We start from the raw sequence: 27,516 nt of genomic DNA, 5'->3' as shown, positions 1-27,516 counted from the left end.
AGAAAGAGGGAGGTGGTGAAGAGGAACAGGAACCGCAGGAGGGGTAAAAGTTAAAGCACGACAGAGGCGAGAGGAAGGATGTTGCAAGGACCGCGCAAGATAGCGAAGACAGTAGCGACCACGGCGGTCCTGGAGAGACAGGAAGCCAGTGTCAACATACAAGCTAAGGATGGGAGTCGAACGAAAGGCACCAGAACTGAGGCGCAACCCAGTATGGTGCAAAGCATCAAGACGGCGAAGAGTAGAAGGAGAAGCAGACGAGTAAGCAGGGCAACCATAATCGAGCTTAGACAGGACGAGAGAGGAATGTAAAGCAAGGAGAGTGCGCCTATCTGCCCCCCAAGAAGTATGGGACAAGACCCGAAGGAGGGTAAGGGCCTTAGAGCACTCAACACGGAGGTAAGAGATATGGGGAGACCAAGACAAACGAGTGTCAAGGAATAACCCCAAAAGCTTCGCGGAATCTTTGTATTCAAGGGGATGACCATAAAGTGACAAAGAGGGATGAAGAACAACCCGTTTCCGCGTAAAAGTCATGGCACAAGTCTTAGAAGTAGAGAACTTGAAGCCATGACCTGTGGCCCAAGACGACACGGCATCAATTGCAAGTTGAAGCCGGCGTTGAAGGAGAGGCGAATCATCACCCTGACAACAAAGGGTAAGATCATCGACATAGAGAGCGGAGAAGACACCAGAAGGAAGAGAGGAAAGAAGACCATTGAGGGCAACAAGAAAAAGAGTAGTGCTCAGAACACTACCCTGGGGCACACCTTCGTATTGCTGAAAAGAGGGAGAGAGAGCTGTACCAAGGCGCACCCGAAAGGAACGACGAGAGAGGAAGCTGCGGAGAAAGAGATGGCGACGAAGATGACCACGAAGGCCAAAAGAATGAAGTTGAGATAGGATATGATAACGCCAAGTGGTGTCGTAAGCCTTTTCTAGGTCAAAAAGGACGGCAACAACGGAGGTCTTCGCAGCAAAAGCAATACGAATATAGACCTCCAAGTTCACCAGGACATCTGTCGTGCTGCGGCACTTGCGGAAACCAAATTGAGAAGGGGAGAGGAGGTGATGGTGTTCCAGGAACCACATCAGACGAACGTTAACCATATGTTCAAAGAGTTTGCAGACACAACTTGTGAGAGCAATAGGGCGAAAGTCCTTAGGGGAAGTACCCAGAGACCCCGGTTTGCGAACAGGGAGGACAACGGCATCGAGCCAGTCCTCAGGGACTGACGACGACTCCCAGATCCGATTATACAGACTCAGTAAATACTGAGACGTGCTCGGAGGGAGATGGCGAAGCATCTCATAATGAATACCATCGGAGCCCGCCGCCGTAGAACCGCAGAGGGCCAGGGCAGAACGAAGTTCAGAGAGAGAGAAGGGATCATGATAGGGAAGCTGAAGATGAGTGCAGAAATCTAAAGGACGAGACTCAAGGACAGGTTTACGAAGAAGGAAAGATTGGGAAGATGAAGACCAGAGCTAACAGAAGAAAAGTGGGAACCCAGTTCGGAAGCGACCTGCAACGGGTCCGCCACAAGAGTATCATGGAGGTGAAGGACCGGTGAAACATCGGGAACGAACTTACCCGCTATCTTGCGGATACGCTTCCAGATCTGGGCCAGAGGGGTCTCGGACGTAATTGTTGAGACATAAGATGCCCAACATTCACGTTTAGCCGTACGGATGGCCCTACGGGCCACCGCACTCGCTTTCCGAAAGAAAAGAAAAGAATCGGTCGTCTGCCTACGGCGGTGCCTCTTCCAGGCTGCACGCTTACAGCGGACAGCCCGAGCACAGTCCGCATTCCACCAGGGAACGCACTTCCGTGACCCCGAGAGGAAGAGCGAGGAATAGAGCGGAGGGCAGCGTTGAAGACAGTGTCATGAAAAAGGAGGAGAGCGCGAGAGAGAGGCAGAAGGGAGAGGTCAGGGAGAGCAGCACTGAGGGTAAATAGGGTCCAGTCTGCCTTAGCAAACTGCCACCTAGGGAAAGAGAGGGAAGGGCGAAAAGAGAAAAAGGAAACAAGGATGGGGAAATGATCACTTCCATGGAGGTCATCAAGAACCTGCCACGTGAAATCTAAGTAAAGAGAAGAAGAGCAGAGAGAAAGATCAAGACAAGAAAGGGTGCGAGTCCGAGAGTCCAAATGAGTGGGCTCACCAGAATTCAGAAGAGACAGGGAAGAAGAGAGGAGAAACGGCTCAAGGAGGCGACCCCGGGTATTCGTCAGAACGTCACCCCAAAGAGAATGACGACAATTGAAGTCACCCAGCAGGAGCACAGGCTCCGGCAAGGAGTCCAGGAGGTGTTTCAAATCAGGAAGAGAGAGCGGGACACTCGGGGGGAGATAAATGGAACAAACTGTGTACCATTTCCCCACAAAGATACGAGCAGCAGAACAATGGAGAGGCGAAGGAAAAAGTAAAGGAACAAAGGGAACATCAGCCCGAATCAAAAGAGCAGAAGAATTAGAAGCCCCAGCAATGGCTGGGGGGGGGGGAGAGAAAGGAATTGCCACGAAAACGACCAGGACGAGCACCAAGCATTGGCTCCTGGAGACAGACACAAAGGGGCGAAAACCGCGAAATCAGAAGTTGGAGTTCGAAGAAATTGGCGTAATAACCTCGAACGTTCCATTGAAGAATGGACAACGACGAGAAGAGAAAGGACAAAAACAGAGAACAAGGAAGAAACAAAGGCGAAAGAGCAACAGAGAACGTTAAAGAATATCAGGGTCGGGATCAGGGTCAGCAAAGTCAGGGTTAGGGGCATGGGTAAACTGAGCAAAGACGGAGGGAAGGAAACGGGAGAACAGAGCAGAGGTGGGCAGGCAGGGTCTGGAGGAGGAGGAGGAGGAGGAAGAGGAGGAGACAACGGAGAGGAGCCGTCAAGGACAGCAGCAGGAGGAGGGGGAGTAGAAAGAGGGGAGCGCACCCAGCAAGAGCAGCAACCGAAAGGGAAGCAGGGGCCAAAGAAACCTCCATAGCAGGAACAGGGGGCGCAAGCACTGAAACGGGAGGGGAAGGAGCAACAGAGCCAGAAGGATGAGCTGAGGAAGAAAGCGAAGCCTTCTTACCCGCCGGGGAAGAGGAAGGAGAGGAGCCAGGCTTACGCTTCTGACTTAAAGAGACCGGTGTCCCAGCAACTACGTACCGGGCAACGGATTCCAGTGTCTCAACAGGAGAAGCCGAACGAGAGCACACACGACGGCCGTTAGGAGAGCGATGGACATCCGCCCGCACCAACAGGCGGTGGGGAGAGCCAATAGATGGAGGAAGAGGATGGGAAGGAGGATCGGAGGGGGACGAGGAAGAAGACACAGAAGACACGACAGACCGGGTAGAAGGAAGGGGAACCCCAGACAGAGGACCAGGAGGAGGATCCTTCGGGAGAGAACCCAAAGGAACAGAGGAGGGGGCAGTGGGCGCATCAGGGTCCAAGGCCCGGAAACGGTTGTGAGTCTGAGGAAGGCGGGAAGGACGAGGAGAGGAAGAGCGCAACACGCGAGCATAAGAGATATTAGCATAAGGCGGGAGCCGGCGAACCTGGCGCCTCGCCTCAGGAAAAGATAAACGCTCCCGGTGCTTCAGGTTGAGGACGGCTGCCTCAAGCTTGTAATGGACACACGCACGGGAGAAGGTAGGATGGGCCTCACCGCAGTTGAGGCAACGAGCCTGGGGAGAAGTGCACTCCGACTTAGAGTGACCTTCGCCACCACACAAAGGACAGAGAGAGACAGTCCCGGAGCAGCGGAGGGCACCATGCCCAAACCTCCAGCACTTGTTGCAGAGCCGAGGAGAAGGAATGTACTCCTGGACAGAGCACCTGGCACCAGCAAGAATGACAGAGGGTGGAAGGGTCCTACCATCAAAGGTAATCTTCACAACCCGGAGGGGTTGACGGCGACTACCACGAGGGGGACGAGTAAGCGTGTCCACCTGGAGAATAGATTGGCCCTGGGCAGCGAGGATATGGCGAATATCGTCGTGGCAGTCGCGCAGGTCCCGAACACCGGTTGCAACATGGGGCGGGAGCAAAATAGTGCCAACACTGGCATTCAACTGAGCGTTCTTCGAGACCCGAACGGGGGTCTCGCCAAGGCAGGATAAGGCAGCCAAGCGGGAAGCAGCATCCTGAGAAGGAGCAGCAACGACACGTGTACCGAGACGAGTGGGGTTGAAAGTAATGGAGGCATCCACGGAATCAATGAGATGTCGATGAAGGGAGAAATCGTCAGGAGGCGCAGAATCAAGAGGGAGGAGATCAAAATATTTGGCCCACGAAGCGGGACCAAACAAGGCTTGATAGGTAGCAGAACTGGAAGGAATCGAGCGAGGGCGGACGTGACGAGGACGGCGGTGAGAACCCCCAGAGAGAGGGGTTAAAAGGCGCAGTAGTTACAACTAGAGAAAGAGCCGCGCCAGGGGACGAGGTAGTCACCACTGGGGGCTTGGGGCTCGACCCAACCACAGAGGAGGGAGGGGAGCCAGGGGAAGGAGTCAGAGAGGCCAAAGGAGGAGCAAGGTCGGGGCCCAATGCAGCGGAGGCTACAGAGCCCGGTCTTCCAATACGGACCGACTCGGGGGCTTGGTCGCCCACCCCACGAGCCTGAGAAGGTAAGCCAGAAGCAGCCGAAACAGGGGTTATCATCTTGACGAAATGAAGAATTCACTCACGAATGTGCCCCCACACCCACCATGGAGCCACAATTAGAGGCAGGACACCCAACAAGAAGCTATCGCCGATCTTGTCGGGGCCTCCTAGGGGTGCGTCGTGAGTATACGCCCCACAAACGCCACCTTAAGAAACCGACAGTCCGTCGAGATCGGGTTCAGTGACGAAGTGGGGATTGACAATAAAAGGTTCCCCTCGCTCTCGACGTCGGGTACTGCAGTTCTACGGGTGCATGAGTATGCCTCCTCAAGCACCCGGGCGTCAATATAGAAGAAGTCCATGGAAGAACCAGAACGAGCAAAAGGTCGGCAGGAAACGGCAAGCAGATAGGAGAAGAGGGGGAGAAAAACGAAACAGAAGGAAAAGGAAAAGATGCCCAGCAAAATTGGAGAGGACGGCAGCAGGAGCACAAGGCTAGAAAAGGACAGAGGACTGTCCCAAGGAGCATCACACTCCGGCAGCCGCCCACTAAGCCCCCACACGGCGACAACGAGCTGAGCGGGGAGGGGGTAGAACCCCAAGCACAAATACCATAGTTGAGATAAGGATAGATGAGAGAGTAATAGAGTGTCACCAGGGCAGGGCGAGGTATATAATATCTGATCTTAGAAAGAATGCCAACAGTTTTTGACACTTTTTGATATATTTAGAATGTGTCCCTAGAAATTCAGCTTGCGGTCAATGAGAACGCCAAGGAATTTGCCATCTACTTTGTTACAAATTTGGGTATTTTTAATCCTGAGATTTATTTGATTTGAGGATTTATTGCCAAACAAAATATAGAAAGTTTTGTCAATATTGAGGGTGAGTTGGTTGGCAGTTTGCCAGTGATGGACCTTATTTAGCTCAATATTCACTGTGACATTTAGAGCAAGGAGGTCAGGACTGGAGTAAATATACATGTTACATATATGAGCCCCCTAATTTTGAGCATAGCAATGCTCCATACTTTGAACTATATATATTCCACACTTTTGAATAATATTACAGCAAAAAAATCAGAGAAGAAACAAATGAGAAACATCAAAATAATTGTGAAAAATTATATTTGCAGCAAATGCTGCCCCCAAGGGGTGGCGAGGTCGAGTGATCCCGAGCGCTCCATCACTCAGCGCCCATAATTTGCTCAACTTCTCAGCTGCATCATGGCAAAAGTATGTCATATCCAATATTTTATTTTAGTTTGCCGTGATCAGAGACTGCATTTTAACAATATAAGAGACAATAATTTTTTGGAAATAATTTATTTTCGGGGCATCACGGGGGAGTTATATTTTAATGCAGCACAGCACGGTAGTTAAGAACAGTCAGTCCGTCAAGAACAAGTTCAACAATGAAGACAGAATTTGACAGTAAAAGCATCCCCCCCTTGCTCGACAATGTCAGGTACAGTATTACTGTTCTATGGATGAGTATAGTCACCTAGTACACTCGCACTGTGATTGCGGGGATTGAGCTCCGACTCTTTGGTCGCATCTCTCAACTGTCAGTGTGTGTGTGTGTGCCTCCCCAAACACCCGGCATCAAAACAGAAAGTATCGGAAAGAATATTCAATAATGGCAAAAAGTCAGTAAAAAGAGAACAATCAGAAAGGAGAGGTGGGGAGGAAAATGAAATATGATAAAGAAGAAAAAAGCCACTAGCAAAATTAATGAAGATAGCAGCAGGAGCATAAGGCTTCAAAAGGCCAGAGGACATGCTGTCCCATTGAGCATCCCACTCCGACAGCCGCCCATCCCCTCATGACGGCAACAAGCTGGAAAGGGAGGGGGTATCTGACCCAAGTACGTACTCACCTTATTATGTTTGTGGTAATTTCCTGCAGTTAGCAGTTTTGCAAGTACTGTACTGTTCTTCCAGTGGCATAGTGGTGCTTGCAGTCAGGTCACAGCTGATAGGTCTTCGATTTAATTCTTGTGGCAGAACTTTAGCATTTGGGCAATATTTCCTTTTACCAGATGCCTCTGTTAACCTAGTATTAAACATGCCCCCAGGAGTTAGACAACTATTGTGGGTTGCATCCTGGGAAATGTCAGTAGTTGGCTCTAATTTAGAGAGATCTTCCCGTGCCTGACTTTGGGAAACCAACTATTGAAAATTTAACAATTACTAAATTTTGCAATTATTATTTTTCAATTACTGTACTAAAATATTTCCCATCTAACACCTGCAACGTGAAGCATGTTCAAGTAGAAATATAGAACTCTCAGACGCCTCTCACTAACAGTAACATTGTGTACAATAACAGACTAAATAAATACTTTACTAGCAGTTGCACAGGTCGTAAAGACTGCACAATATGCTTGGAAGACATTTGTGCTTGGTTTATTTAAGCTACAGTAAATGAACCATTGATTAATTACTATGCAAATATAGTAATAAAGTAGTTTAGTAGTTAAAACACAAATATTTTCAACTTTTATTTGGGTAAAATATACAGCTTTTAATTTGGCATATCTTTGGAGAATAAGAAATCATAAAACATTTGCACAATTAAAATTTACAAGGCAGTGTTGGTAAGTATATAAATAATCAAGCCTTCAGTGTAATGAAATGACCTTCCCTGATCATTTACCGTTACGTTACGTACCTCCGAGGAAAGTGCTGACCTCCTTAAGGTACCTCCCTAAGCAAACTTTAGGGAAATGCGCCAGATGTCCGAGACTCACCCTTGCCTATACGAAGTCAGGCCTAGAATATGGTTCTCTACAGAAAGCTGAAGTGCAACAAAACAAGCAACTGCTTGAAGAGAATTTGGTACCCAAATGGTAATGAAGCAAGTGACAATTGCATAGACTCTTCCGTGATGCATCTGATCACCACCAGGTGGCTGTCTAGGTCACCTGAGGTCTCAGTCAGCCTACCTCCTTGCGCACGACCCACCCAGATCAAACCCTTCCAAATCACGTGAAAGATAGAAACAGGGCCAAAACAAAAAGCTACTGAGGGCCCTACCAGAAAAAGGGATTTTGTTATACTCAACACGATTATTGGGAAAGACCCCTCAATAGCTCCCTGAACTAACTCAACAATGTCTGGTTAGAAGCAGCCTGCATTTCTTAAAAAAAATATTAGCTAACAGAAAAATGCAGCCAGGGATTATCCATGAGGAAATGACAAAAGGGTGCCTAGGCAGAAGAACTATACCTGTGAGCATCAGAGCAGTGAATTTTCAGGAAATCATGAGAAAAGATACACAGCAGACTGCGTGACGTGAACTATGGATAACCTGGAAGAGCTTGCTTTGGAACAGGGGACATGATACACAGGGTTGACAAACAAGGCATGAACTCAAAGAGCATAAGCAGTGCATAAATAATGCCACATTGCAGACACGGTACAGAGTATATGATACACCCTCAGCCAAAAAACATATGTCTTATTCTTAGCCATAAATGGTGAAGAAGAATGGAGGAGAAGAAAACCATTACCTAACTCAGACAATGCTTTAATGGAAGAGTGTGAGGCTTCACAACATGCCAGCTGGAAGTCCCAGCCAGAAGAAAATTAGCCTTAACCACTGTGCTGCGCCGACCGAGAAAATTCGGTCGGTGGGAAATTGCATCAACCGAGACAGCACCTTTTGCATATATCGTACCCATTCAAAATGCGTGTGTGGTAGGTTGTCTACAAAATGAACTCTTGAGACCTCTCGTGAGAGGCAGCCATCTTCGAAAAAAATTCCCAGAATGCCCTAGGGCTGCTGGCTGGGTTAGTGCGAACTCATTTTTGTCGAGGGCTGTGTAGATTATATGAATCCGACTTATAATGGCATCATTGGTACTCTTTTGTGCACAGAAGCCATACTGGCAGGGATTTAATATGTTGAGTTTCGCAATGAAGGAATAGAGCTATTTGTAAATAATTTTTTCAAATATTTTTGAGAGTATAGGTAGACTTAATGTTGCTGTGTAATTGTTTACGTCAGTTGTCTCACCTCCTTTATGAACTGGCGTTACTCTTGCTTTTTTAAGAATATCAGGAAAAAGTGCAAACATTGGAAGATAATGACCGAATCACCACTGTTGAGGTAATAAACTACTGCAGAGAAATCTAAATAACGACAGAGCAAAGCCCTGTTGAAGTTGAATGTGCTGAATTGCTATCCAAACAACTGCAAACTCCTGCAGCATATGTGCCCACTGTGGCCGATGAGGCGTCCCAATTTTCATGGCGACAGCTGGGAGATGAAGAAACAGTAGAGGTTCGATGCATCAATGAACAGCTCAAGCAATGGAGATCACCATTGAACTGAACCCCACAAAGCCAGAAAAGGTAAATGGCAATGCAAGATTCCCCTTAAGTGAAGCAGGGCATGTAATGCACAGTCCCAACCCCAGCTAAAGGATGCCAACCAAAGAAAGTGGCCAAGTTCCATGCAAGGCAAGTTGAGGCCTTCCACATGGTGTTTGAGGCTCTGACGGAAAAGCTGAGACCTCTCCACTACCAGTTGAAGAAAGTAGAGCAGCATCTACAGTGGAAGAGGGAAGAAGGTACCTTACCTCACCTGGAGGTGCTTCCGGAGCTTAGCGTCCCTGCGGCCCGGCCTGACGTGTAAATCACAGCCTGGTTAATCAGGTATCCTTTGGAGGTGCTTATCAAATTCTCTCTAGAACACTGAGGGGTCGGGTAGTTATGCCCCTTATGTGTTGTGGAAGCGTGTTGAACAGTCTCTGGCCTCTGATGTTGATAGAAACATGCAACTGGCATGTGATTGCACATGCAATCACAATCAAGCACACAAGAACCCCTACCCATCCAGGAATCTAAGGAACATGGACACTGGTCCTGCAAGAAACTGAAGCCAGGGTCTACCAATCACAATTTTAAAAGAGAAAGGATAAAGATCAGAAAGCAAAATCCCCCAGCAGAACTAATGTTCCAGGGATATCAGAAGATGGATGTTGTAACCAGGTGAGCGAGTGAATAGCAGGCTGGCTGTGACTCTGGGGTGACCCGAGCTGCCGCCTGGTGGCAGTTTGGCTCATTCTGGTCCTGGCTCCCGGCATGCAAGGGTTGGTCTGAGGGCTCCTACATCTCTAAGACTTGGCTGGAGCAGCACTTAACTCTGGAAGCTACTGACATTCCCACAAGAGAAAAGTTTTAAAGATTTTATTTAAGCAAGGTCTTCCCCATAAAAGGTCTTGCAAGTCTTTAAGAATATGCAAGATCCCCAAATTTCTAGCATTATTATACAATGCATATACATGAAAATATATGAACATCCCATGCCTTTTATAACCTTGTTTGAGGTACATCAGGTTCTGGCCCAAGCCATTTTTCTCCTATCTCTTGGGCTAAGACAGGAAACCTGTCTGAGCCAAAGAAGAGCATTGGCTCCCCTCCAGTATGGGCAACTATAGCAGGTAATCCAAATGCCTGAAAGACAGAAATAATCTTATTACAGTTAATAAAGAAATTATTATATAATATGGTAAAGATATTTTTCTTTGTCTTCAACACGGCAGATTAAAGCTCAATTCTTAAGAATTGGTAGGATGCTTAAATATGCCTATTTAAAGTCTTGTAAAAGGTAGTTATTATAATGAATTGCTGCATGACATTATAAATCTTGGGTATTATTAGTTGGCAAGTAAGAGAATATTCTTGAGAGAATAGTTAAAAAAAAAAAAAAAAAAAACACAGCATTGAATGTAATGAAACGTCATTTTCTGGGTGAGCCCAGAAATAGGGCTTCTAATAGTTCCAAGGAGCCTCTGGCTAACTGGAGCTATCAGAATGATATATGCTATATTAGTCTGGGGGCATCAGTCAGTTGGAGTTCAGCCTATGGGGACCACGAGCCAGAACTTAGCCCCCTCAGAGAGGCAAAGGAAGCAATTGCCTATGGAAACTTCCATGTATTTGGGGGCATTCCATGTCTGCCATCAACCAGGGTTAGGCACCCTGAAAGGTAGGCATAACAAAACAGACCCCACATCCAGCACTTCCACTAACACTATAAAATCATTTAGATTTGCCAACATCCAGGGTATAAAAGCGCGCAAATCCAACAAAGTTCATTTTATAGATGATCTCCATGAGGCAAATGCAGTGTTTGCAGCCCTAACGGAAACTCACACAAAGGACTACCATGAGGGTGAAATATGGATCTCAGAGTACAATCTTTTCAGATGTGACAGAAAACACCGGATACAGGGTGGGGTTAGTCTCTGCGTCAAAGACATGCACTCATCTGTACTGAGCTGCTAAACACCTCAAATGATATGGTGGAAGTGCTGATAATCAAAATAGAGATCCTAAATGTAGTTATTGTCCTTGTGTATAAGTCACCAGAGGCAAACCCTCAGCAGTTTAAAGAGCAACTAATGAAAATAGAACACTGCTTGGAAAATCTTACAAATCCAGCTCCGAACATCATCCTGCTTGGGGACTTCAACCTACGGCACCTGAAATGGAAGCACCTGGCTAATACAGTAATATCAGAAAGAATACCAGGAAGCAGTCGAAATGAACAGGCACATGCAAATGACCTGCTACGGATGTACGACAGGTTTGCCTTAAACCAGCAAATAGTAGAACCAACTAGGAAGGAGAAACCTTAATTTTCACCAATAATGATGAGTTGATCAGGAACATAATGATTACAAATACCTGTTACTCAGATCACAACTTAATTGAAGTTCTGACAAGCATGGGGAATAGACCTTCAAAACCAGTCCCGATTCCCTGTGGAGGAGATTTCAGCAAATTCAAATTCAATAATAAACAGATATACTGGAGTAATAAACCAGGACGTCACAGAAATAAACTGGGAAGAACAGCTAGAAAATGCAAACCTGAACAGTGCCTGGAAAAAATAAGCTCAGTAGCACTAGAAATATGTTCAAACCGCATACCTCTAAGAAAAAAAGAGGAAGAGGTGCAGATTGGAACGGGAACGTCGTTCCCTCTATAGGCGAAGAAAACGAATCTCGGAACAACTTGAGAGTCTCACACTGTCTCAAGAACGGCGAAGAAGGTTAGGTAGAGAAATAAAAACAATTTAATTCAAGCTACAAGAATCAGACAAAACCAAGGAGAGGCAAAGAGAGCAAAAACCATCAGTGAAATAGAGAGAAATCCGAAATATTTTCTCCTATGCAAATCAAGATAAAAAACACATCTAGTATCGGGCCCCTGCGAAAGGGATATGGAACTTGCACCGATGACAACAAAGAAATGAGCAAGTTACTGAGGAAGCAGTACGACTCTGTTTTCAGCGAGCCATTAAACGCACTAAAGATTGATAACCCAAATAAATTTTTCATGGATATGATACCAACATCAAATCATATATCAGACGTCGCCCTATCCCCACTGAATTTTGAAGAAGCAATAAAACAGTATGCCTATGCACTCTGCTCCAGGCCCGGATTCATGGAACTCCATATTCATCAAGAACTGTAAAAACCACTATCGCAGGCCCTTCACATTCTTTGGAGACAAAGCCTAGATACTGGCGTTATCCCTGACATACTAAAAGCAGCAGAGATAGCACCACTCCATAAAGGAGGAAATAAGGCAGAGGCAAAAAATTACAGACCGATAGCACTAACATCGCACATCATAAAAATCTTTTAGAGAGTGCTAATAAGTAAGATCACAAAATACATGGAATCACAGCATCTCCATAATCCCGGACAACATGGTTTCAGAACAGGGCGCTCTTGCCTGTTACAGTTGCTGGACACTATGACGTGGCATTAGATACCATGGAAGACAAACAAAATGCTGATGTAATTTACACAGATTTCGTAAGAGCCTTTGACAAATGTGACCATGGTGTTATTGCACATAAAGTGCGTTCAAAAGGAATTACGGGAAAAATAGGCAGATGATCTACAATTTCCTGAGTAACAGAACCCAATGTGTAATAGTCAACAAATAAAATCCAGCCTATCAACCGTGAAGAGCTCAGTTCCCCAGAGTACTGTGCTTGCTTCTGTACTTTTTCTCATTCTCATATCGGACATGGACAAGGACACAATCAATAGCACTGTATCATCCTTTGCAGATGACACTAAGATTTTCATGAGAGTAGGCAACATAGAGGACACGGCAAACCTCCAATCAGATGTAAGTAAGTAATTATCAAAAGAAGGCACCAAACCGGGAAGGTTACGTAGCACCATCAAATGTGCAGAATAATCAGAGGGCGCTAAATATCACCAAGGATGCCAATACGGGAACAAAAACGCATAAGGCAAACGATATCAAAAGTATCCGAGTCACCAAGAATTCTATTGAGGGACAGGTGACCGCGAGGGGCGGTCGGAAAGCAAGACACACGCTCGACCTGGAAGTCAGGACATTCAAGAAGGACATGCACGACCATAAGAGGGACAATAAGGAGCAGGGCGGCGCTCCATCAAGTGACCATGGGTTAAGCGAGTATGGCCAATACGCATCCTCGCCAGAGCCGTTTCCCAACGCCGGTTACGGTGGCAGGAGGACGGCCACGAGGAAACACAACATTTCAGAGTACGTAGTTTGTTACCAGTAACAGACGACCAAGAAGCTTGCCAACGGGTAAGGACGGAGGAATGGATAACCGGGTAAAAGTCGGAATATGGAATACCTTTACGAGAGATGGGACAAGAGCGGACAGCTTACTTGGCGGCAGCATCCGCACGCTCATTTAAAGACACACCAATATGGCTGGGAACCCAACAAAACTCAACCGACTTAAATTTACTGTGAACAAGAAACAGCCAATGCTGGATCTCGACAACTACTGGATGAACCGGATTAAAGGACCCGAGAGCCATGAGGGCACTACGAGAGTCAACAACAACTACAAAGGAAGACTGACAACGAGAAAGCAGGAGACGAAGAGCATAGAGAATAGCATAAAGCTCTGCTGTAAAGATGCTAGTCTCCGGAGGTAAGCGACACATATAAGTGCGATCAGGAAAAACAACAGAGTAGCCAACACCATCCGCAGACTTAGACCCATCAGTGAAGACAGAAACGGAGCGGGAGTGAGAAGAAAAGTGCTCGAGGAAAAGGCGTTTTAGAACCATAGGAGGGGTAAAAGCTTTAGTGATATGGGTCAAGGATGTACAAAACCGCGGAAGAGGGACTCTCCACGGGGGCAAAGAAGGAACAACACGAGGAGAAACATCAGAAATACGAACGGAAGGAGAATCCTGTAGGCGACATAACCGGACAGAAAGAGGGAGGTGGTGAAGAGGAACAGGAACCGCAGGAGGGGTAAAAGTTAAAGCATGACAGAGGCGAGAGGAAGGATGTTGCAAGGACCGCGCAAGATAGCGAAGACAGTAGCGATCACGGCGGTCCTGGAGAGACAGGAAGCCAGTGTCAACATACAAGCTAAGGATGGGAGTCGAACGAAAGGCACCAGAACTGAGGCGCAACCCAGTATGGTGCAAAGCAACAAGACGGCGAAGAGTAGGAGAAGCAGACGAGTAAGCAGGGCAACCATAATCGAGCTTAGACAGGACGAGAGAAGAATATAAAGCAAGAAGAGTGCGCCTATCTGCCCTCCAAGAAGTATGGGACAAGACCCGAAGGAGGGTAAGGGCCTTAGAGCACTCAACACGGAGGTAAGAGATATGGGGAGACCAAGACAAACGAGTGTCAAGGAATAACCCCAAAAGCTTCGCGGAATCTTTGTACTCAAGGGGATGACCAGAAAGTGACAAAGAGGGACGAAGAACGACCCGTTTCCGCGTAAAAGTTATGGCACAAGTCTTAGAAGTAGAGAACTTGAAGCCATGATCGGTGGCCCAAGAGGACACGGCATCAATTGCAAGTTGAAGCCGGCGCTGAAGGAGAGGCGAATCATCACCCTGACAGCAAAGGGTAAGATCATCGACATAGAGAGCGGTGAAGACACCAGAAGGAAGAGAGGAAAGAAGACCATTGAGGGCAACCAGAAAAAGAGTAGTGCTCAGAACACTACCCTGGGGCACACCTTCGTATTGCTGAAAAGAGGCAGAGAGAGCGGTACCAAGGCGCACCCGAAAGGAACGACGAGAGAGGAAGCTGCGGAGAAAGACAAGGAGATGACCACGAAGGCCAAAAGAATGAAGTTGAGATAGAATATGATATCGCCAAGTGGTGTCGTAAGCCTTTTCCAGGTCAAAAAGAACAACAACAACGGAGGTCTTCGCAGCAAAAGCAGTACGAATATAGACCGCCAAGTTCACCAGGACATCTGTCGTGCTGCGGCACTTGCGGAAACCAAATTGAGAAGAGGAGAGGAGGTGATGGTGTTCCAGGAACCACATCAGACGAACGTTAACCATACGTTCAAAGAGTTTGCAGACACAACTTGTGAGAGCAATAGGGCGAAAGTCCTTAGGGGAAGTACCCAGAGACCCTGATTTGCGAACAGGGAGGACAACGGCATCGAGCCAGTCCTCAGGGACTGACGACGACTCCCAGATCCGATTATACAGACTCAGTAAATACTGAGACGTGCACGGAGGGAGATGGCGAAGCATCTCATAACGAATACCATCGGAGCCCGCCGCCGTAGAACCACAGAGGGCCAGGGCAGAACGAAGTTCAGAGAGAGAGAAGGGATCATTATAGGGAAGCTGAAGATGAGTGCAGAAATCTAAAGGACGAGACTCAAGGACAGGTTTACGAAGAAGGAAAGATTGGGGAAGATGAAGACCAGAGCTAACAGAAGAAAAGTGGGAACCCAGTTCAGAAGCGACCTGCAACGGGTCCGCCACAAGAGTATCATGGAGGTGAAGGACCGGTGAAACATCGGGAACGAACTTACCAGCTATCTTGCGGATACGCTTCCAGATCTGGGCCAGAGGGGTTTCGGACGTAATTGTTGAGACATAAGAAGCCCAACATTCACGTTTAGCCGTACGGATGGCCCTATGGGCCACCGCACTCGCTTTCCGAAAGAAAAGAAAAGAATCGGTCGTCTGCCTACGGCGGTGCCTCTTCCTGGCTGCACGCTTACAGCGGACAGCCCGAGCACAGTCCGCATTCCACCAGGGAACGCACTTCCGTGGACTCCGAGAGGAAGAGCGAGGGATAGAGCGGAGGGCAGCGTTGAAGACAGTGTCATGAAAAAGGAGGAGAGCGCGAGAGAGAGGCAGAAGGGAGAGGTCAGAGAGAGCAGCACTGAGGGTAAATAGGGTCCAGTCCGCCTTAGCAAACTGCCACCTAGGGAAAGAGAGGGAAGGGCGAAAAGAGAAAAAGGAAACAAGGATGGGGAAATGATCACTTCCATGGAGGTCATCAAGAACCTGCCACGTGAAATCTAAGTAAAGAGAAGAAGAGCAGAGAGAAAGATCAAGACAAGAAAGGGTGCGAGTCCGAGAGTCCAAATGAGTGGGCTCACCAGAATTCAGAAGAGACAGGGAAGAAGAGAGGAGAAACGGCTCAAGAAGGAGACCCCGGGTATTCGTCAGAACGTCACCCCAAAGAGAATGACGACAATTGAAGTCACCCAGCAGGAGCACAGGCTCCGGCAAGGAGTCTAGGTGTTTCAAATCAGGAAGAGAGAGCGGGACACTCGGGGGGGAGATAAATGGAACAAACTGTGTACCATTTCCCCACAAAGATACGAGCAGCAGAACAATGGAGAGGCGAAGGAAAAAGTAAAGGAACAAAGGGAACATCAGCACGAATCAAAAGAGCAGAAGAATTAGAAGCCCCAGCAACGGCTGGGGGGGGGGGAGAGAAAGGAATAGCCACGAAAACGACCAGGACGAGCACCAAGCATCGGCTCCTGGAGACAGACACAAACGGGCGAAAACCGCGAAATCAGAAGTTGGAGTTCGAGGAAATTGGCGTAACAACCTCGAACGTTCCATTGAAGAATGGACAACGACGAGAAGAGAAAGGACAAAAATAGAGAACAAGGAAGAAACAAAGGCAAAAGAGCAACAGAGCACGTTAAAGAATATCAGGGTCGGGATCAGGGTCAGCAAAGTCAGGGTTAGGGAGCATGGGTAAACTGAGCAAAGACGGAGGGAAGGAAACGGGAGAACAGATCAGAGGTGGGCGGGCGGGGTCCGGAGGAGGAGGAGGAGGAGGAGGAGGAGGAGGAGGAAGAGGAGGAGACAACGGAGAGGAGCAGTCAAGGACAGCAGCAGGAAGAGGGGGAGTAGAAAGAGGGGAGCGCACTCCAGCAAGAGCAGCAACCGAAAGGGAAGCAGGGGCCAAAGAAACCTCCATAGCAGGAACAGGGGGTGCAATCACTGAAACGGGAGGGGAAGGAGCAACAGAGCCAGAAGTAGGAGCTGAAAGAAGAAAGCGAAGCCTTCTTACCCGCTGGGGAGGAGGAAGGAGAGGAGCCAGGCTTACGCTTCTGACTTAAAGAGACTGGTGTCCCAGCAACTATGTACCGGGCAACGGATTCTAGTGTCTCAACAGGAGAAGCTGAACGAGAGCACACACGACGGCCGTTAGGAGAGCGATGGACATCCGCCTGCACCGACAAGCGGCGGGGAGAGCCGAGAGATGGAGGAGGAGGATGGGAAGGAGGATCGGAGGGGGATGAGGAAGAAGACACAGGAGACATGACAGACCGGGTAGAAAGAAGGGGAACCCCAGACAGAGGACCAGGAGGGGGACCCCTCGGGACAGAACACAAAGGGACAGAGGAGGGGGCAGTGGGCGTATCAGGGTCCAAGGCCCGGAAACGGTTGTGAGTCTGAGGAAGGGGGAAAGGACGAGGAGAGGAAGAGCGCAACACACGAGCATAAGAGATGTTAGTATAAGGCGGGAGCCGGCGAACCTGGCGCCTCGCCTCAGGAAAAGATAAATGCTCCCGGTGCTTCAGGTTGAGGACGGCTGCCTCAAGCTTGTAATGGACACAGGCACGGGAGAAGGTAGGATGGGCCTCACCGCAGTTGAGGCAGCGAGCTTGGGGAGAAGTGCACTCCGACTTAGAGTGACCTTCACCCCCACACAAAGGACAGAGAGAGACAGTCCCAGAGCAGTGGAGGGCACCATGCCCAAACCTCCAGCACTTGTTACAAAGTCGAGGAGAAGGAATATACTCCTGGACAGAGCACCTAGCACCAGCAAGAATGACCGAGGATGGAAGGGTCCTACCATCAAAGGTGATCCTCACAACGCGAAGGGGTTGACGGCGACGACCACGAGGGGGACGAGTAAACGAATCGACCTGGAGGACAGAATGGCCTTGGGCATCAAGGACATGCCGAATATCATCGTGACAATCCTGCAGATTCCGAACACCGGTTGCAACATGGGGTGGGAGGAAAATAGTGCCAACACTGGCATTCATCTGAACGTTCTTGGAGACCCGAACAGAGATCTCGTCAAGGCAAGATAAGGCAGCCAAGCGGGAAGCTGCATCCTGAGAAGGAGCAGCAACGACACGTGTACCGAGACGAGTGGGGTTGAAAGTAACAGACGCATCCACGAAATCTACAAGATGCCGTTGGAGGGAGAAATCGTCAGGAGGCGAGAATCAAGAGGGAGGAGATCAAAGTATTTGGCCCATGAAGCAGGACCAAACAAGGCCTGATATGCATCAGCACGGGAAGGAATCGAGCGAGTGCGGCTGGGGCGCGAACGGCATTGAGAACCCCTAGAGAGCGAGGGGTCAAAAGGCGCAGTAGTCACAACGAGAGACTTAGCCGCACCAGGGGACGAAGTGGTCACCACCGGGGGCTGGAGGCTCGACCCAACCACAGAGGAGGGAGGGGAGCTGGGGGAAGAAGTCAGGACGGTCAAAGGAGGAGCAAGGTCGGGGCCCAACGCAGCGGGAGCTACAGAGCCTGGTCTTCCAATACAGGCCGACTCGGGGGCTTGGTCGCCCACCCCACGAGCCTGAGAGGGTACAACGGAAACATTCAACGACATTGAAACGAAGAGAAAAAATCATCCACGAATGTGCCCCCATACCCACCATGGAGCCACAATTAGAGGCAGGACACCCAACAGGAAGCTATCGCCGATCATGCCGGGGCCCCCTAGGGGTGCGTCGTGAGTATACGCCCCACAAACGCCACCTTAAGAACCGTCAGTCCGTCGAGATCAGGTTCAGCGACGAAAGGGGGATTGACAATAAAAGGTTCCCCTCGCTCGAGACGTTGGGTATTACAGTTCTACGGGTGCAAGAGTATGCCTCCTCAAGCACCCGGGCGTCAAAATAGAAGTCCAAAGAAATAATCCAAAACAAGCAAAAGGTCGGCAGGAAACGACAAGCAGATAGGAGAAGAGGGGGGAGAAAAACGAAACATAAGGAAGAGGAAAAGCGATCCGGCACAATTAGAGAAGACAGCAGCAGGAGTGCAAGGCCAGAAAAGGACAGAGGACTGCCCCACGGAGCATCACACTCCGGCAGCCGTCCACCAAGCCCCCTCACGACGCCAACGAGCCGGATGGGGAGGGGGCCAATCAGATGGAGATCAGGTCTTTCTATGGGCTACAGAAAATAATATGATGTTTAACGAAGACAAGTTCCAGCTCATGCGCTACGGAAAAAATTAATATAAAAACGGAAACCACGTACTGTACAAAACTCAGGCAAATCATATCATAGAACGAAAAGGCAATGTAAAGGATCTGGGTGCACTCATGTCGGAAGACTTTACCTTTAAAGAACATAATAAAGTAGCCGTCACAACTGCAAGAAAAATGGCAGGTCGGATAACAAGAACTTTTCACACTAGAGATGCTATACCGATGATGATACTTTTCAAAACGCTAGTGCTATCTAGAGTGGAGTATTGATGCACAATGACAGCCCCTTTCAAAGCTGGAGAAATTGCTGACCTGGAGAGCGTGTAGAGGTCATTTACTGCTAGAATCCACTCAGTAAAACATCTAAACTACTGGGACTGACTAAAGAGCCTAAATCTGTATTCCTTTGAGCCCAGGCGGGAGAGACATAATAATTTACACGTTGAAAATAATAGAGGGGCTGGTCCCAAATCTGCACACAGAAATAACATCACATGAGACCAGGAGGCATGGCAGAATGTGCAGAATACCCCCTGTTGAAAAGCAGAGGTGCAACAGGTACTCTGAGAGAGAACTCAGAGGCCCGAGACTGTTCAACACGCTTCCACTACACATAAGGGGCATAACTGGCCCCTTATGTGTAGTGGAAGCGTGTTGGTCAACTAGTCTCTCTTGAACAGTTATAACATAACTGTTCAAGAGAGAACTGGATAAGCACTTCCAAAGGATACCTGATCAACCAGGCTGTGATTCATACATCAGGCTGCGAGCAGCCGCGTCCAACAGCCTGGTTGATCAGTCCAGCAACCAGGAGGCCTGGTTGACGACCGGGCTGCGAGGAAGCACCTCAAGGTAACCTCAAGGTATGGTAAGAAATTTGCTACCGAAGACCGAACAGAGAGGGAGAACTCTCTCAAATCTAAAGAAACAAGCAAACAATCAAACGTCATACACCGCAGCCACGCCACTTGTCCCCCCGTCCACTTCCCAGGAGGAGGGAGCCCTGGACCCCCATGCACCGGCTACTCACACCTCCAGTTCAGAGGCCGAGTATCAAAACAAAACGAATCCGCCAACTGGAGGGATGAAGGGTGCCAGGGAGCCTTCGAGCTCACCCAGAAAAATGGTGTTTCATTACATTCAACGCTGGTTTTCTGTGGGGAGCCCCTTCGGCTCCCTGGAGCTACGATACCAAAGACAAGTAAAAGAAGGACTTACCCAGAAGGCAGCTGCCACACGCTCATCAACTCAAAGTCGAGACAACTGGCTCCAACCTGCGACCCAAAGCCACATAAGAACGACCGAGACCAGGAACATTTACCAAATAACAGGTGGCCAGAACCCTGTTCGACTTAAAAAAAAAAACCGTGCTCGAACGTGAGCTCAAGACATGTTGCCAAAAACGGCAGCCAAAGCAGCAAACCTGAGAACGTCATAGGCACGAGAATAGACCGCAGGCTGGCTAGACTTAATAACCCTGTGGACGACCTGGGAGACCCTAGTCCTGGAACAGGGAATGAGGGGAAGCGGATCAACCCAGAGCGTATCCCCGGCCACAAAAGCCGAGGCATGCTAATAACGGTGAAGTGCCGTAACCGAACACAACACATGGTGCACCCCCAGCCTGACGAACCAAGCATCAATGACCCAAGGGCCCCTCTGGAAAGCCGCCATCTCATTCCTCGCCAGAAAAGAAGGAGACAGCTGCAACCGAACAAACCGACCACCAGGACCTAAAGAGCAGAAACCTCTGCACCAGAGAGCACAAAGCTTAACAACTCTACCCCCACAGGCCAATGCTAACAGAAACAGCGCCTTGGCAAAACAATCTTGAACCGAAGGGGGCCACTACAAACCGAGGAGAAGAAAGAAAAGAGAGCACCCAGTCAAAGGACCAGGACGGCCCAGGCAGCACATGAGCCGGCCCGGAGGTGAAACAAAACACGAGAAAGGTTACAGAATGGGCAGAAGTGACATCCACCCCGAACGCAAGCTAAAGAGCCTCCGCCAGTGCCTCACAATAAGAGGCGTTAAATAGGAATAATAGGAAATCACAATAGGAAGCAATATTAGGCATCAAATGACAGTCCTGAAACAGCCAAGAAAGGAGGACAAAACAACCCGACCAGAAATAGAAGACAACCTACAAAGAGAGAGGAAATGGCAAATAGAATGTGAGGAAACTTCATACTGTCGCCGAGACGAAGCTTGCAGGTGGGACAGCATGAAAGAAGCCACCTGATCACCATACAAGTGGTGATACACCCGCATCAAAAAGACCAGACGTGAAGAGCAGAAGAGTAGACCAAACCAGTCATGTACCAGACCAGTCCGATCGGCTGGAAGAAGAGGGGTTGGACACAGAGCAAGCAGCGCCTGAAACCAAGGCTGGGCCAGCCACCAGTCCTGCCGAAAGACATCGACCACGATGGCTACACAGTCGGAGAAAGGTGCCGCATATATCGGTAGACGCTGAGATCATGCCGACGCGAAGAGGTCCACCTCTGGGAGCCTGTACGTTTGGCAAAGCCAACTGAAGGAGTCGGCGTCGACCGTCCATTCCGTGGACAGGGGAATGAACCGAGACAGGCCGTTGGACAGTCCCCGGATATGAACCGCACGAAGAGCCAAAAGCAGAGAATCCAGCAGACAAGTTACTTGAAGTGACCAGCCCCAAAGAGCCAAGGACCGAAAAGAACCCCGCAGTTCAGACAATATACTACTGGAGTACAGTCTGAATGGAGCCGGATCGTGAATCCCCGAGCGATCCGAACGCTCCAAAGGGACAGCCAAACTGCCGCGAACTCCCGCACTGTGCTATGAACTCTATAAAAGGACGGAGCCCATCGCCCCTGGCCAGCCAGGTAAGCAATGTTCACAAAGCCCCAACTGAGAGATGAGGCATCCGTGAACACATCGAGCAAATGCTCGGGTAGGCGCCAAGGCACTGAACCAAGAAAAACCTGAAGAGGAAGCCGGCAACATAGCAACCTAAGCAAGGCCCACGGAGGCCTAACTCAGCGATCGTGAGAGAGGTGGAAGGGGCGGCCCCGAAGGAACTAGAACAGACGCCAAAGCCAGACCCAACCCAGCAGGTAAACCAGCACAGCAAAGTTCAGACACCCACACAACTGCCCGAGCAACCGCCGAGTGACCCAGAACCCAAACCCCCCTCCTGAAACCTCTGAATGTGGGTCTGCAGCCTCAGCAACGTCTCCAGAGGGAGAAAAAAGGCCTCTGGAGGGAGTGACAAGGAAACGGTCCGAGAGTCCCACATGAGAACCAGACGGGACTTCCTCTAGTTCACCAGGAACCCGAACCCAGCGAGCTGGGAAAGAACCACACCCCTGGCAAGCAGACAAGCACGCGAGCTGGGAGCCCACACCAACCAGTTATTGAGGTAAGCCAGAACCCGAACCCCTAGCAGGCGCAGATGGGTTACCACAACATGGGTAAGATGTGTGAATACGTGTGGTGCCAGATTTAAGCCAAAAGGAAAGCTACAAAAGCGGTAAGCGGTTGCCTGCCACCCCACAACGAAACCTAGCCAGTCCCTGAACCACGGATGGTTCAGTTATTGTTGCAGAGTTAGACAGTACAAATCGACACCATCGCATCCTGGAAAGGCATTATATCCATACAGTATACTAAATGATTTGTAGAACTCTTATTTCATTGTGAAGGTTAAGCTGTATATAAAAAACAAGCCCAAAGGTGAGCAATAATTCAACTCTTTATTTCAGAACATTATAATATTCATGTAAATAGAATAATTTAGGTGCAGAAAATATTATTGCGCAATCTCGTTGGCAGGCGAACTGAGAGGTGAAGTTATTAATGTAGATCACTGAAAGATTCATGTGGAAGACCACATGACTCGCAGGCTACACTTGCTACAATAACAAAATGCTGAAACCTTATCAGATAAAGCTTCCCCCATGTATTAACTAATCCATTGTAGTTGTAGTTTAACACCCAGTAACATTGTAGTGAATTGTCTACCAATTGATAATTCCGAATGATAGACTAATACATTAATATAACCCTCCAGATTGTGTAGGAAACTATTTGTGGGAATTAATATTATACAGTCCACTTTAACCCTTAGACCGCACAATACATTTATAGATAATTTGAGTAACAAAACCAAAACCACACAATACATTAATAGCTGTTTTAGTGTCTAGCGCTTTAATTTAAACACCCCGCGTGGGATAGGGGCAGCTATAGTGCAGCCACGACCGATAGTTGGCAGACGCCACCTAGAAAAAAAATCGTGGCCAACATTCCTGGGTGTGAGAGGGTCAGTACTGAGCGAGCCACCAAGGCTGGTGCACGCAGCATGAGCTCACAGCACAGCTGTTCAGCCTGATTGATGTCTCTGATTTTTTCTTTTCTTTTTTGCAGTATATTATTCAATAGTGTGTATTGTGATATATTTGTATAATAAAATGTGTAAACCATCGCTGTACTCAAAATTATTGTGTTCATATTAGTGATTCAATTATTATGTTTATAAAACAATAAACAAATAGTTTTGCTGTTATTACACTATATACACATGTTATAAATACGTATCTGCATGTTTTGGTCACCATAACGAACCACTAAGTTGGTATTGCGAGTCAAAAGTCAACGAAGAGTGGCCTTCACTCACCAGCCACTTGCCACCACTTCCTCACTCACCTCCTCACTCGCCAACATACTCCTCCAACCATACTGTTTTTTATTTCATTCACTATACACAGGCGAAAAATATAAGTATCTACATGTTTTGTTCACCATAACTGTACATCTAAGCTTGTGTGGTGAGTTCAAGCAATAAGAGACGTAGCTACATACACGGCCAGCTGGTGGCTGCTGCCGTCACTGGTTCAAGGTCAGACGCACTAATATTTTTTCTCCAACAATACTGTTTGTTGTGTTATTACACTATATACATATTATATATAAGTATCTACATTTTTTATTCACCATGCCTGTATAAATAAGCTGGTATGGTGCCCAAAGACTATAGTGGCCACCAGTAAACAACATGACGATGCATGTATGATGTCATGCAGACGATGCACCTCCCACACCAAAATGGCGGTTCCCAACATACTCCTATTGCTGTTATTACAACTTGTTATATATAAGTATCTACATTTGTGTTCACCATAGCGAACCACTAAGCTGGTATGGTAAATCCAGTCAATAAAAGGTGGCCACACACAGTCAGTAGACGACGCTACCACCCCCTCCCTCCCTCAGCATTACTCATCCCACCATGGAGCACCACTAAATATCACCACAATCCTGCTATTATCAGAATTCTGGTCAGTTTTATCACAGTCAAAGGTCTTCTGTAATACTATTATCGCTAAATAATAAAAGTTACATATATAAACAAATCCACAAGGGCCGTGACGAAGATTTGAACCTACGTCCAAGATCATCCCAGACGCTGCCTTAATCGACTGAGCTACGACATGGTAAAAGAGTTGAAACCAGAAGTTCTACTGAACTTACTTAGACCCTGCAGCCTTTCCGAGACACAAACCAGGGTTTTACACAACTCCCTCATGCACTCGAGCTATGTCAATAGGCCATTCTACCTCTTCACCCTTACTTCTCTCTTAAAACTCTTTTACCATGTCATAGCTCAGTCGACTAAAGCAGCGTCTGGGATGATCTCGGACGTAGGTTCGAATCCTCGTCACGGCCTTTGTGGATTTGTTCATTGATGCATCACGCTATTGTGATTTCTGTGTGTAATAAAGTTACATATATATATTTTGCCACACTTCCCCACCCTATTGCGCCCAAAATATGCCACCTACGATTTTTTTTCCCCGTGATCAGGGGAATACAAATGAACACTTTTATACGACGAAAGTATTTTTTGGATATTTGTTGTTGCACCTGTGGGTATTGAAGCCATTATAACCCTTAGCGGCCCAAGGGTTAAACATCATACAGTCCACAATCGAAATAAGTTAACATAAAAAAAAATACTATATAAATTAAATAAAAATTATAAATTAAAATTCATTAATATAAATTGCTAAATAAATAAATCCCACAAGTCCGTTTCCCCACAGAAAGGGCCGAGGCCTCTTATGAGAAGTCAGTCAACGAGCATTGCGCCGACCAGACGACACCGGCTCCGAAGGAAGCATCGGCTCAAAAACTGGCACCAATGGCCTACCGCGACTAGAAGAACCCCGAGCCCTGGCACAACCCTTCTGAGAAACCCGAGAACACCCTCCCCCCCCCCCAGGAGAACCAACAAGTCCGACATATGATGACAACTAGATGAGGCTGCTTGCAGAAACCGAGTGACAACAGCTTCTACAAAGAGCAATGGACAAAAAGTTGACGAAAACTTAAGAGCCAGAGCCGAACGGAATCTAAGGAGAGAGCAAGCACGGCCTGGCAGCACGTTAAGCAAGAAGCAATAAACAGAGAATACCGCCACCCTGCGAATCGTCGCAAACAGCTTCAAGAATGCGGCCAACACTCTAGTTGCCGAGGCCAGCACACCAGATGAAGGCCCAGCCCTCAACGCCTCCACATCTTCCCCAACCCAGTCCGAGAACAACTCGAGAAGGGAAAAAGAGGCATAAAACCGGGGCGAAATGCCCATGAGCGTGCAAGTCCTCAGCCACCAAAGACGCCGAAAGGGTGGGAACCTGTACATGCAGCTGTACAAGGCAAACATCCCGAGGAAGTGCAGGGGCGAACAGGTATGCATTAAGGCACTCAAACTTGCCTCCCATATAAACCTGCAAAACGGTGGCAGCCTCCTGCCACTCAAACGAGTGGGTCTGACACAACCCATGGCACACACTCTTCGAAAAGAAAGGGCAGTCTGCAAGCCAGGAAGACTCCAGGATCTCATAACGCACCCAATATGGGGAAGAAGAACTGAACTCAAACGAGGACGAATCCATAAACAGAGACAAAATCTGGGTCTCGCAGGAGGTAAGCTGCAATAGCTTCCCGAACTTCCTTAGGCTAGATTCGAGAGGCAGAAAACCTCCGGAATGATGAAGCCGAGGAACCCAAGGGAACCCGGAACCGAACCCGGGAAGGAGCCGACCCCAATTCATACTCATGCTGGGAAGGGGGATAAGAAAACATCTCCCCTCTGCAACAACAAACCCCACAAAGAGGGCACCAAAACTCAAGCGAGATCAAAGGGGGGGGGGGACCCTAAGCACCCCCCCAGATCAACTTCTCCACAGGTTCCAGGGCAGAGCCACCCCTCCATATCAACGGCAGCAGAAAAGAAGGGGGGTCTGCTGGTTGAACCCAGAAGCCTTGGTAGGAGGAGCAGGCTAGAATGCCTCCATCTCTGACTCAAATGGGGCAGCCCCCAAAGCTGCCCTGCTTAATACCTGCTTGATGAGATTCTGGGAGTTCCTTTACTCTCCAAGTCTGGCCCGAGGCCAGGCTTGACTTGTGAGAGCTGGGTCTACTAGGCTGTTGCTTGGAGCAGGCCCACATATCCACCACAGCCCGATTGTTCCGGCACTCCTTAGAGAAATTTATCTAGTTTTGTCTTAAAGATGCCCGTCAATATAGTTGTTCCGTCAATATTTCTAATACTCGCTGGGAGGATGTTGAACAACCGTGGACCTCTGATGTTTATACAGTGATCTCTATGCCTTTGGCACCCCTGCTCTTCACTGGTTCTATTCTGCATTTTCTTCCATATCGCTCATTCCAGTATGTTGTTACTTTACTGTGTAGATTTGGGACCTGGCCCTCCAGTATTTTCCACGTGTATATTATTTGGTATCTCTCTTGTCTCCTTTCTAGTGAGTACATTTGGAGAGCTTTGAGAGGATCCCAATAATTTAGGTACTTTATTGCGTCTATATATGCCGTATATGTTTTCTGTATTTCTTCTATTTCCCAATTGCTCTGTCAACCGGGCGAACCGCGAATGGCCTGACGCCCCTTATGAGAAGTTGGCCGACGAACAGAGCAATCACCGTGCCGACCAGACGACACTGGCTCTGAAGGAAGCATCGACTCAGAAGCCGACATCAATGGCCCACCCTAACTAGCAGAACCCTAAGCCCTGGCACGACCCCTCCAAGAAGGCCGAGAACGGATACCCCGGAGAACCAACAAGTCCGATATAGGATGATAACTAAACGAAGCCACCTGCAGAAACTGGCTGACAGCAGTCTCCGCAAACAGCATCGGACAAAACGGCGACGAAAACCTAAGAGCCAGGGCCCAAGTGGATTCCAAAGAGAGAGCGAGCACAGCCTGATGGTACGCAAGGCGAGAAGCAAAGAGCAGACACACTGCATTAGGATAGGTGTAAACAGCTTCAATATCGCAGCCGATGCAGAAGCCTCCGAGGCCAGCACACCAAACGAAGGCCCGACACTAAATGC

General features: G+C 48.3%; 1 protein-coding gene across 1 annotated transcript in view; it reads right to left on the bottom strand.

The window, feature by feature from the left end:
* Positions 1-27,516, bottom strand: part of LOC123768304 (uncharacterized) — a 379,377-nt gene that overhangs the window by 184,670 nt on the left and 167,191 nt on the right. Inside the window, exon 5 of the mRNA XM_069307207.1 lies at positions 9,923-10,063. Within this exon, the coding sequence (XP_069163308.1) occupies positions 9,923-10,063 (141 nt within the window). The remainder of the gene's footprint in view (positions 1-9,922; positions 10,064-27,516) is intronic.

Source organism: Procambarus clarkii, chromosome 59 (genome assembly GCF_040958095.1).
Source record: "Procambarus clarkii isolate CNS0578487 chromosome 59, FALCON_Pclarkii_2.0, whole genome shotgun sequence".
NCBI lineage: Eukaryota > Metazoa > Arthropoda > Malacostraca > Decapoda > Cambaridae > Procambarus > Procambarus clarkii.
This window is presented reverse-complemented; position numbering and strand designations above follow the sequence as displayed.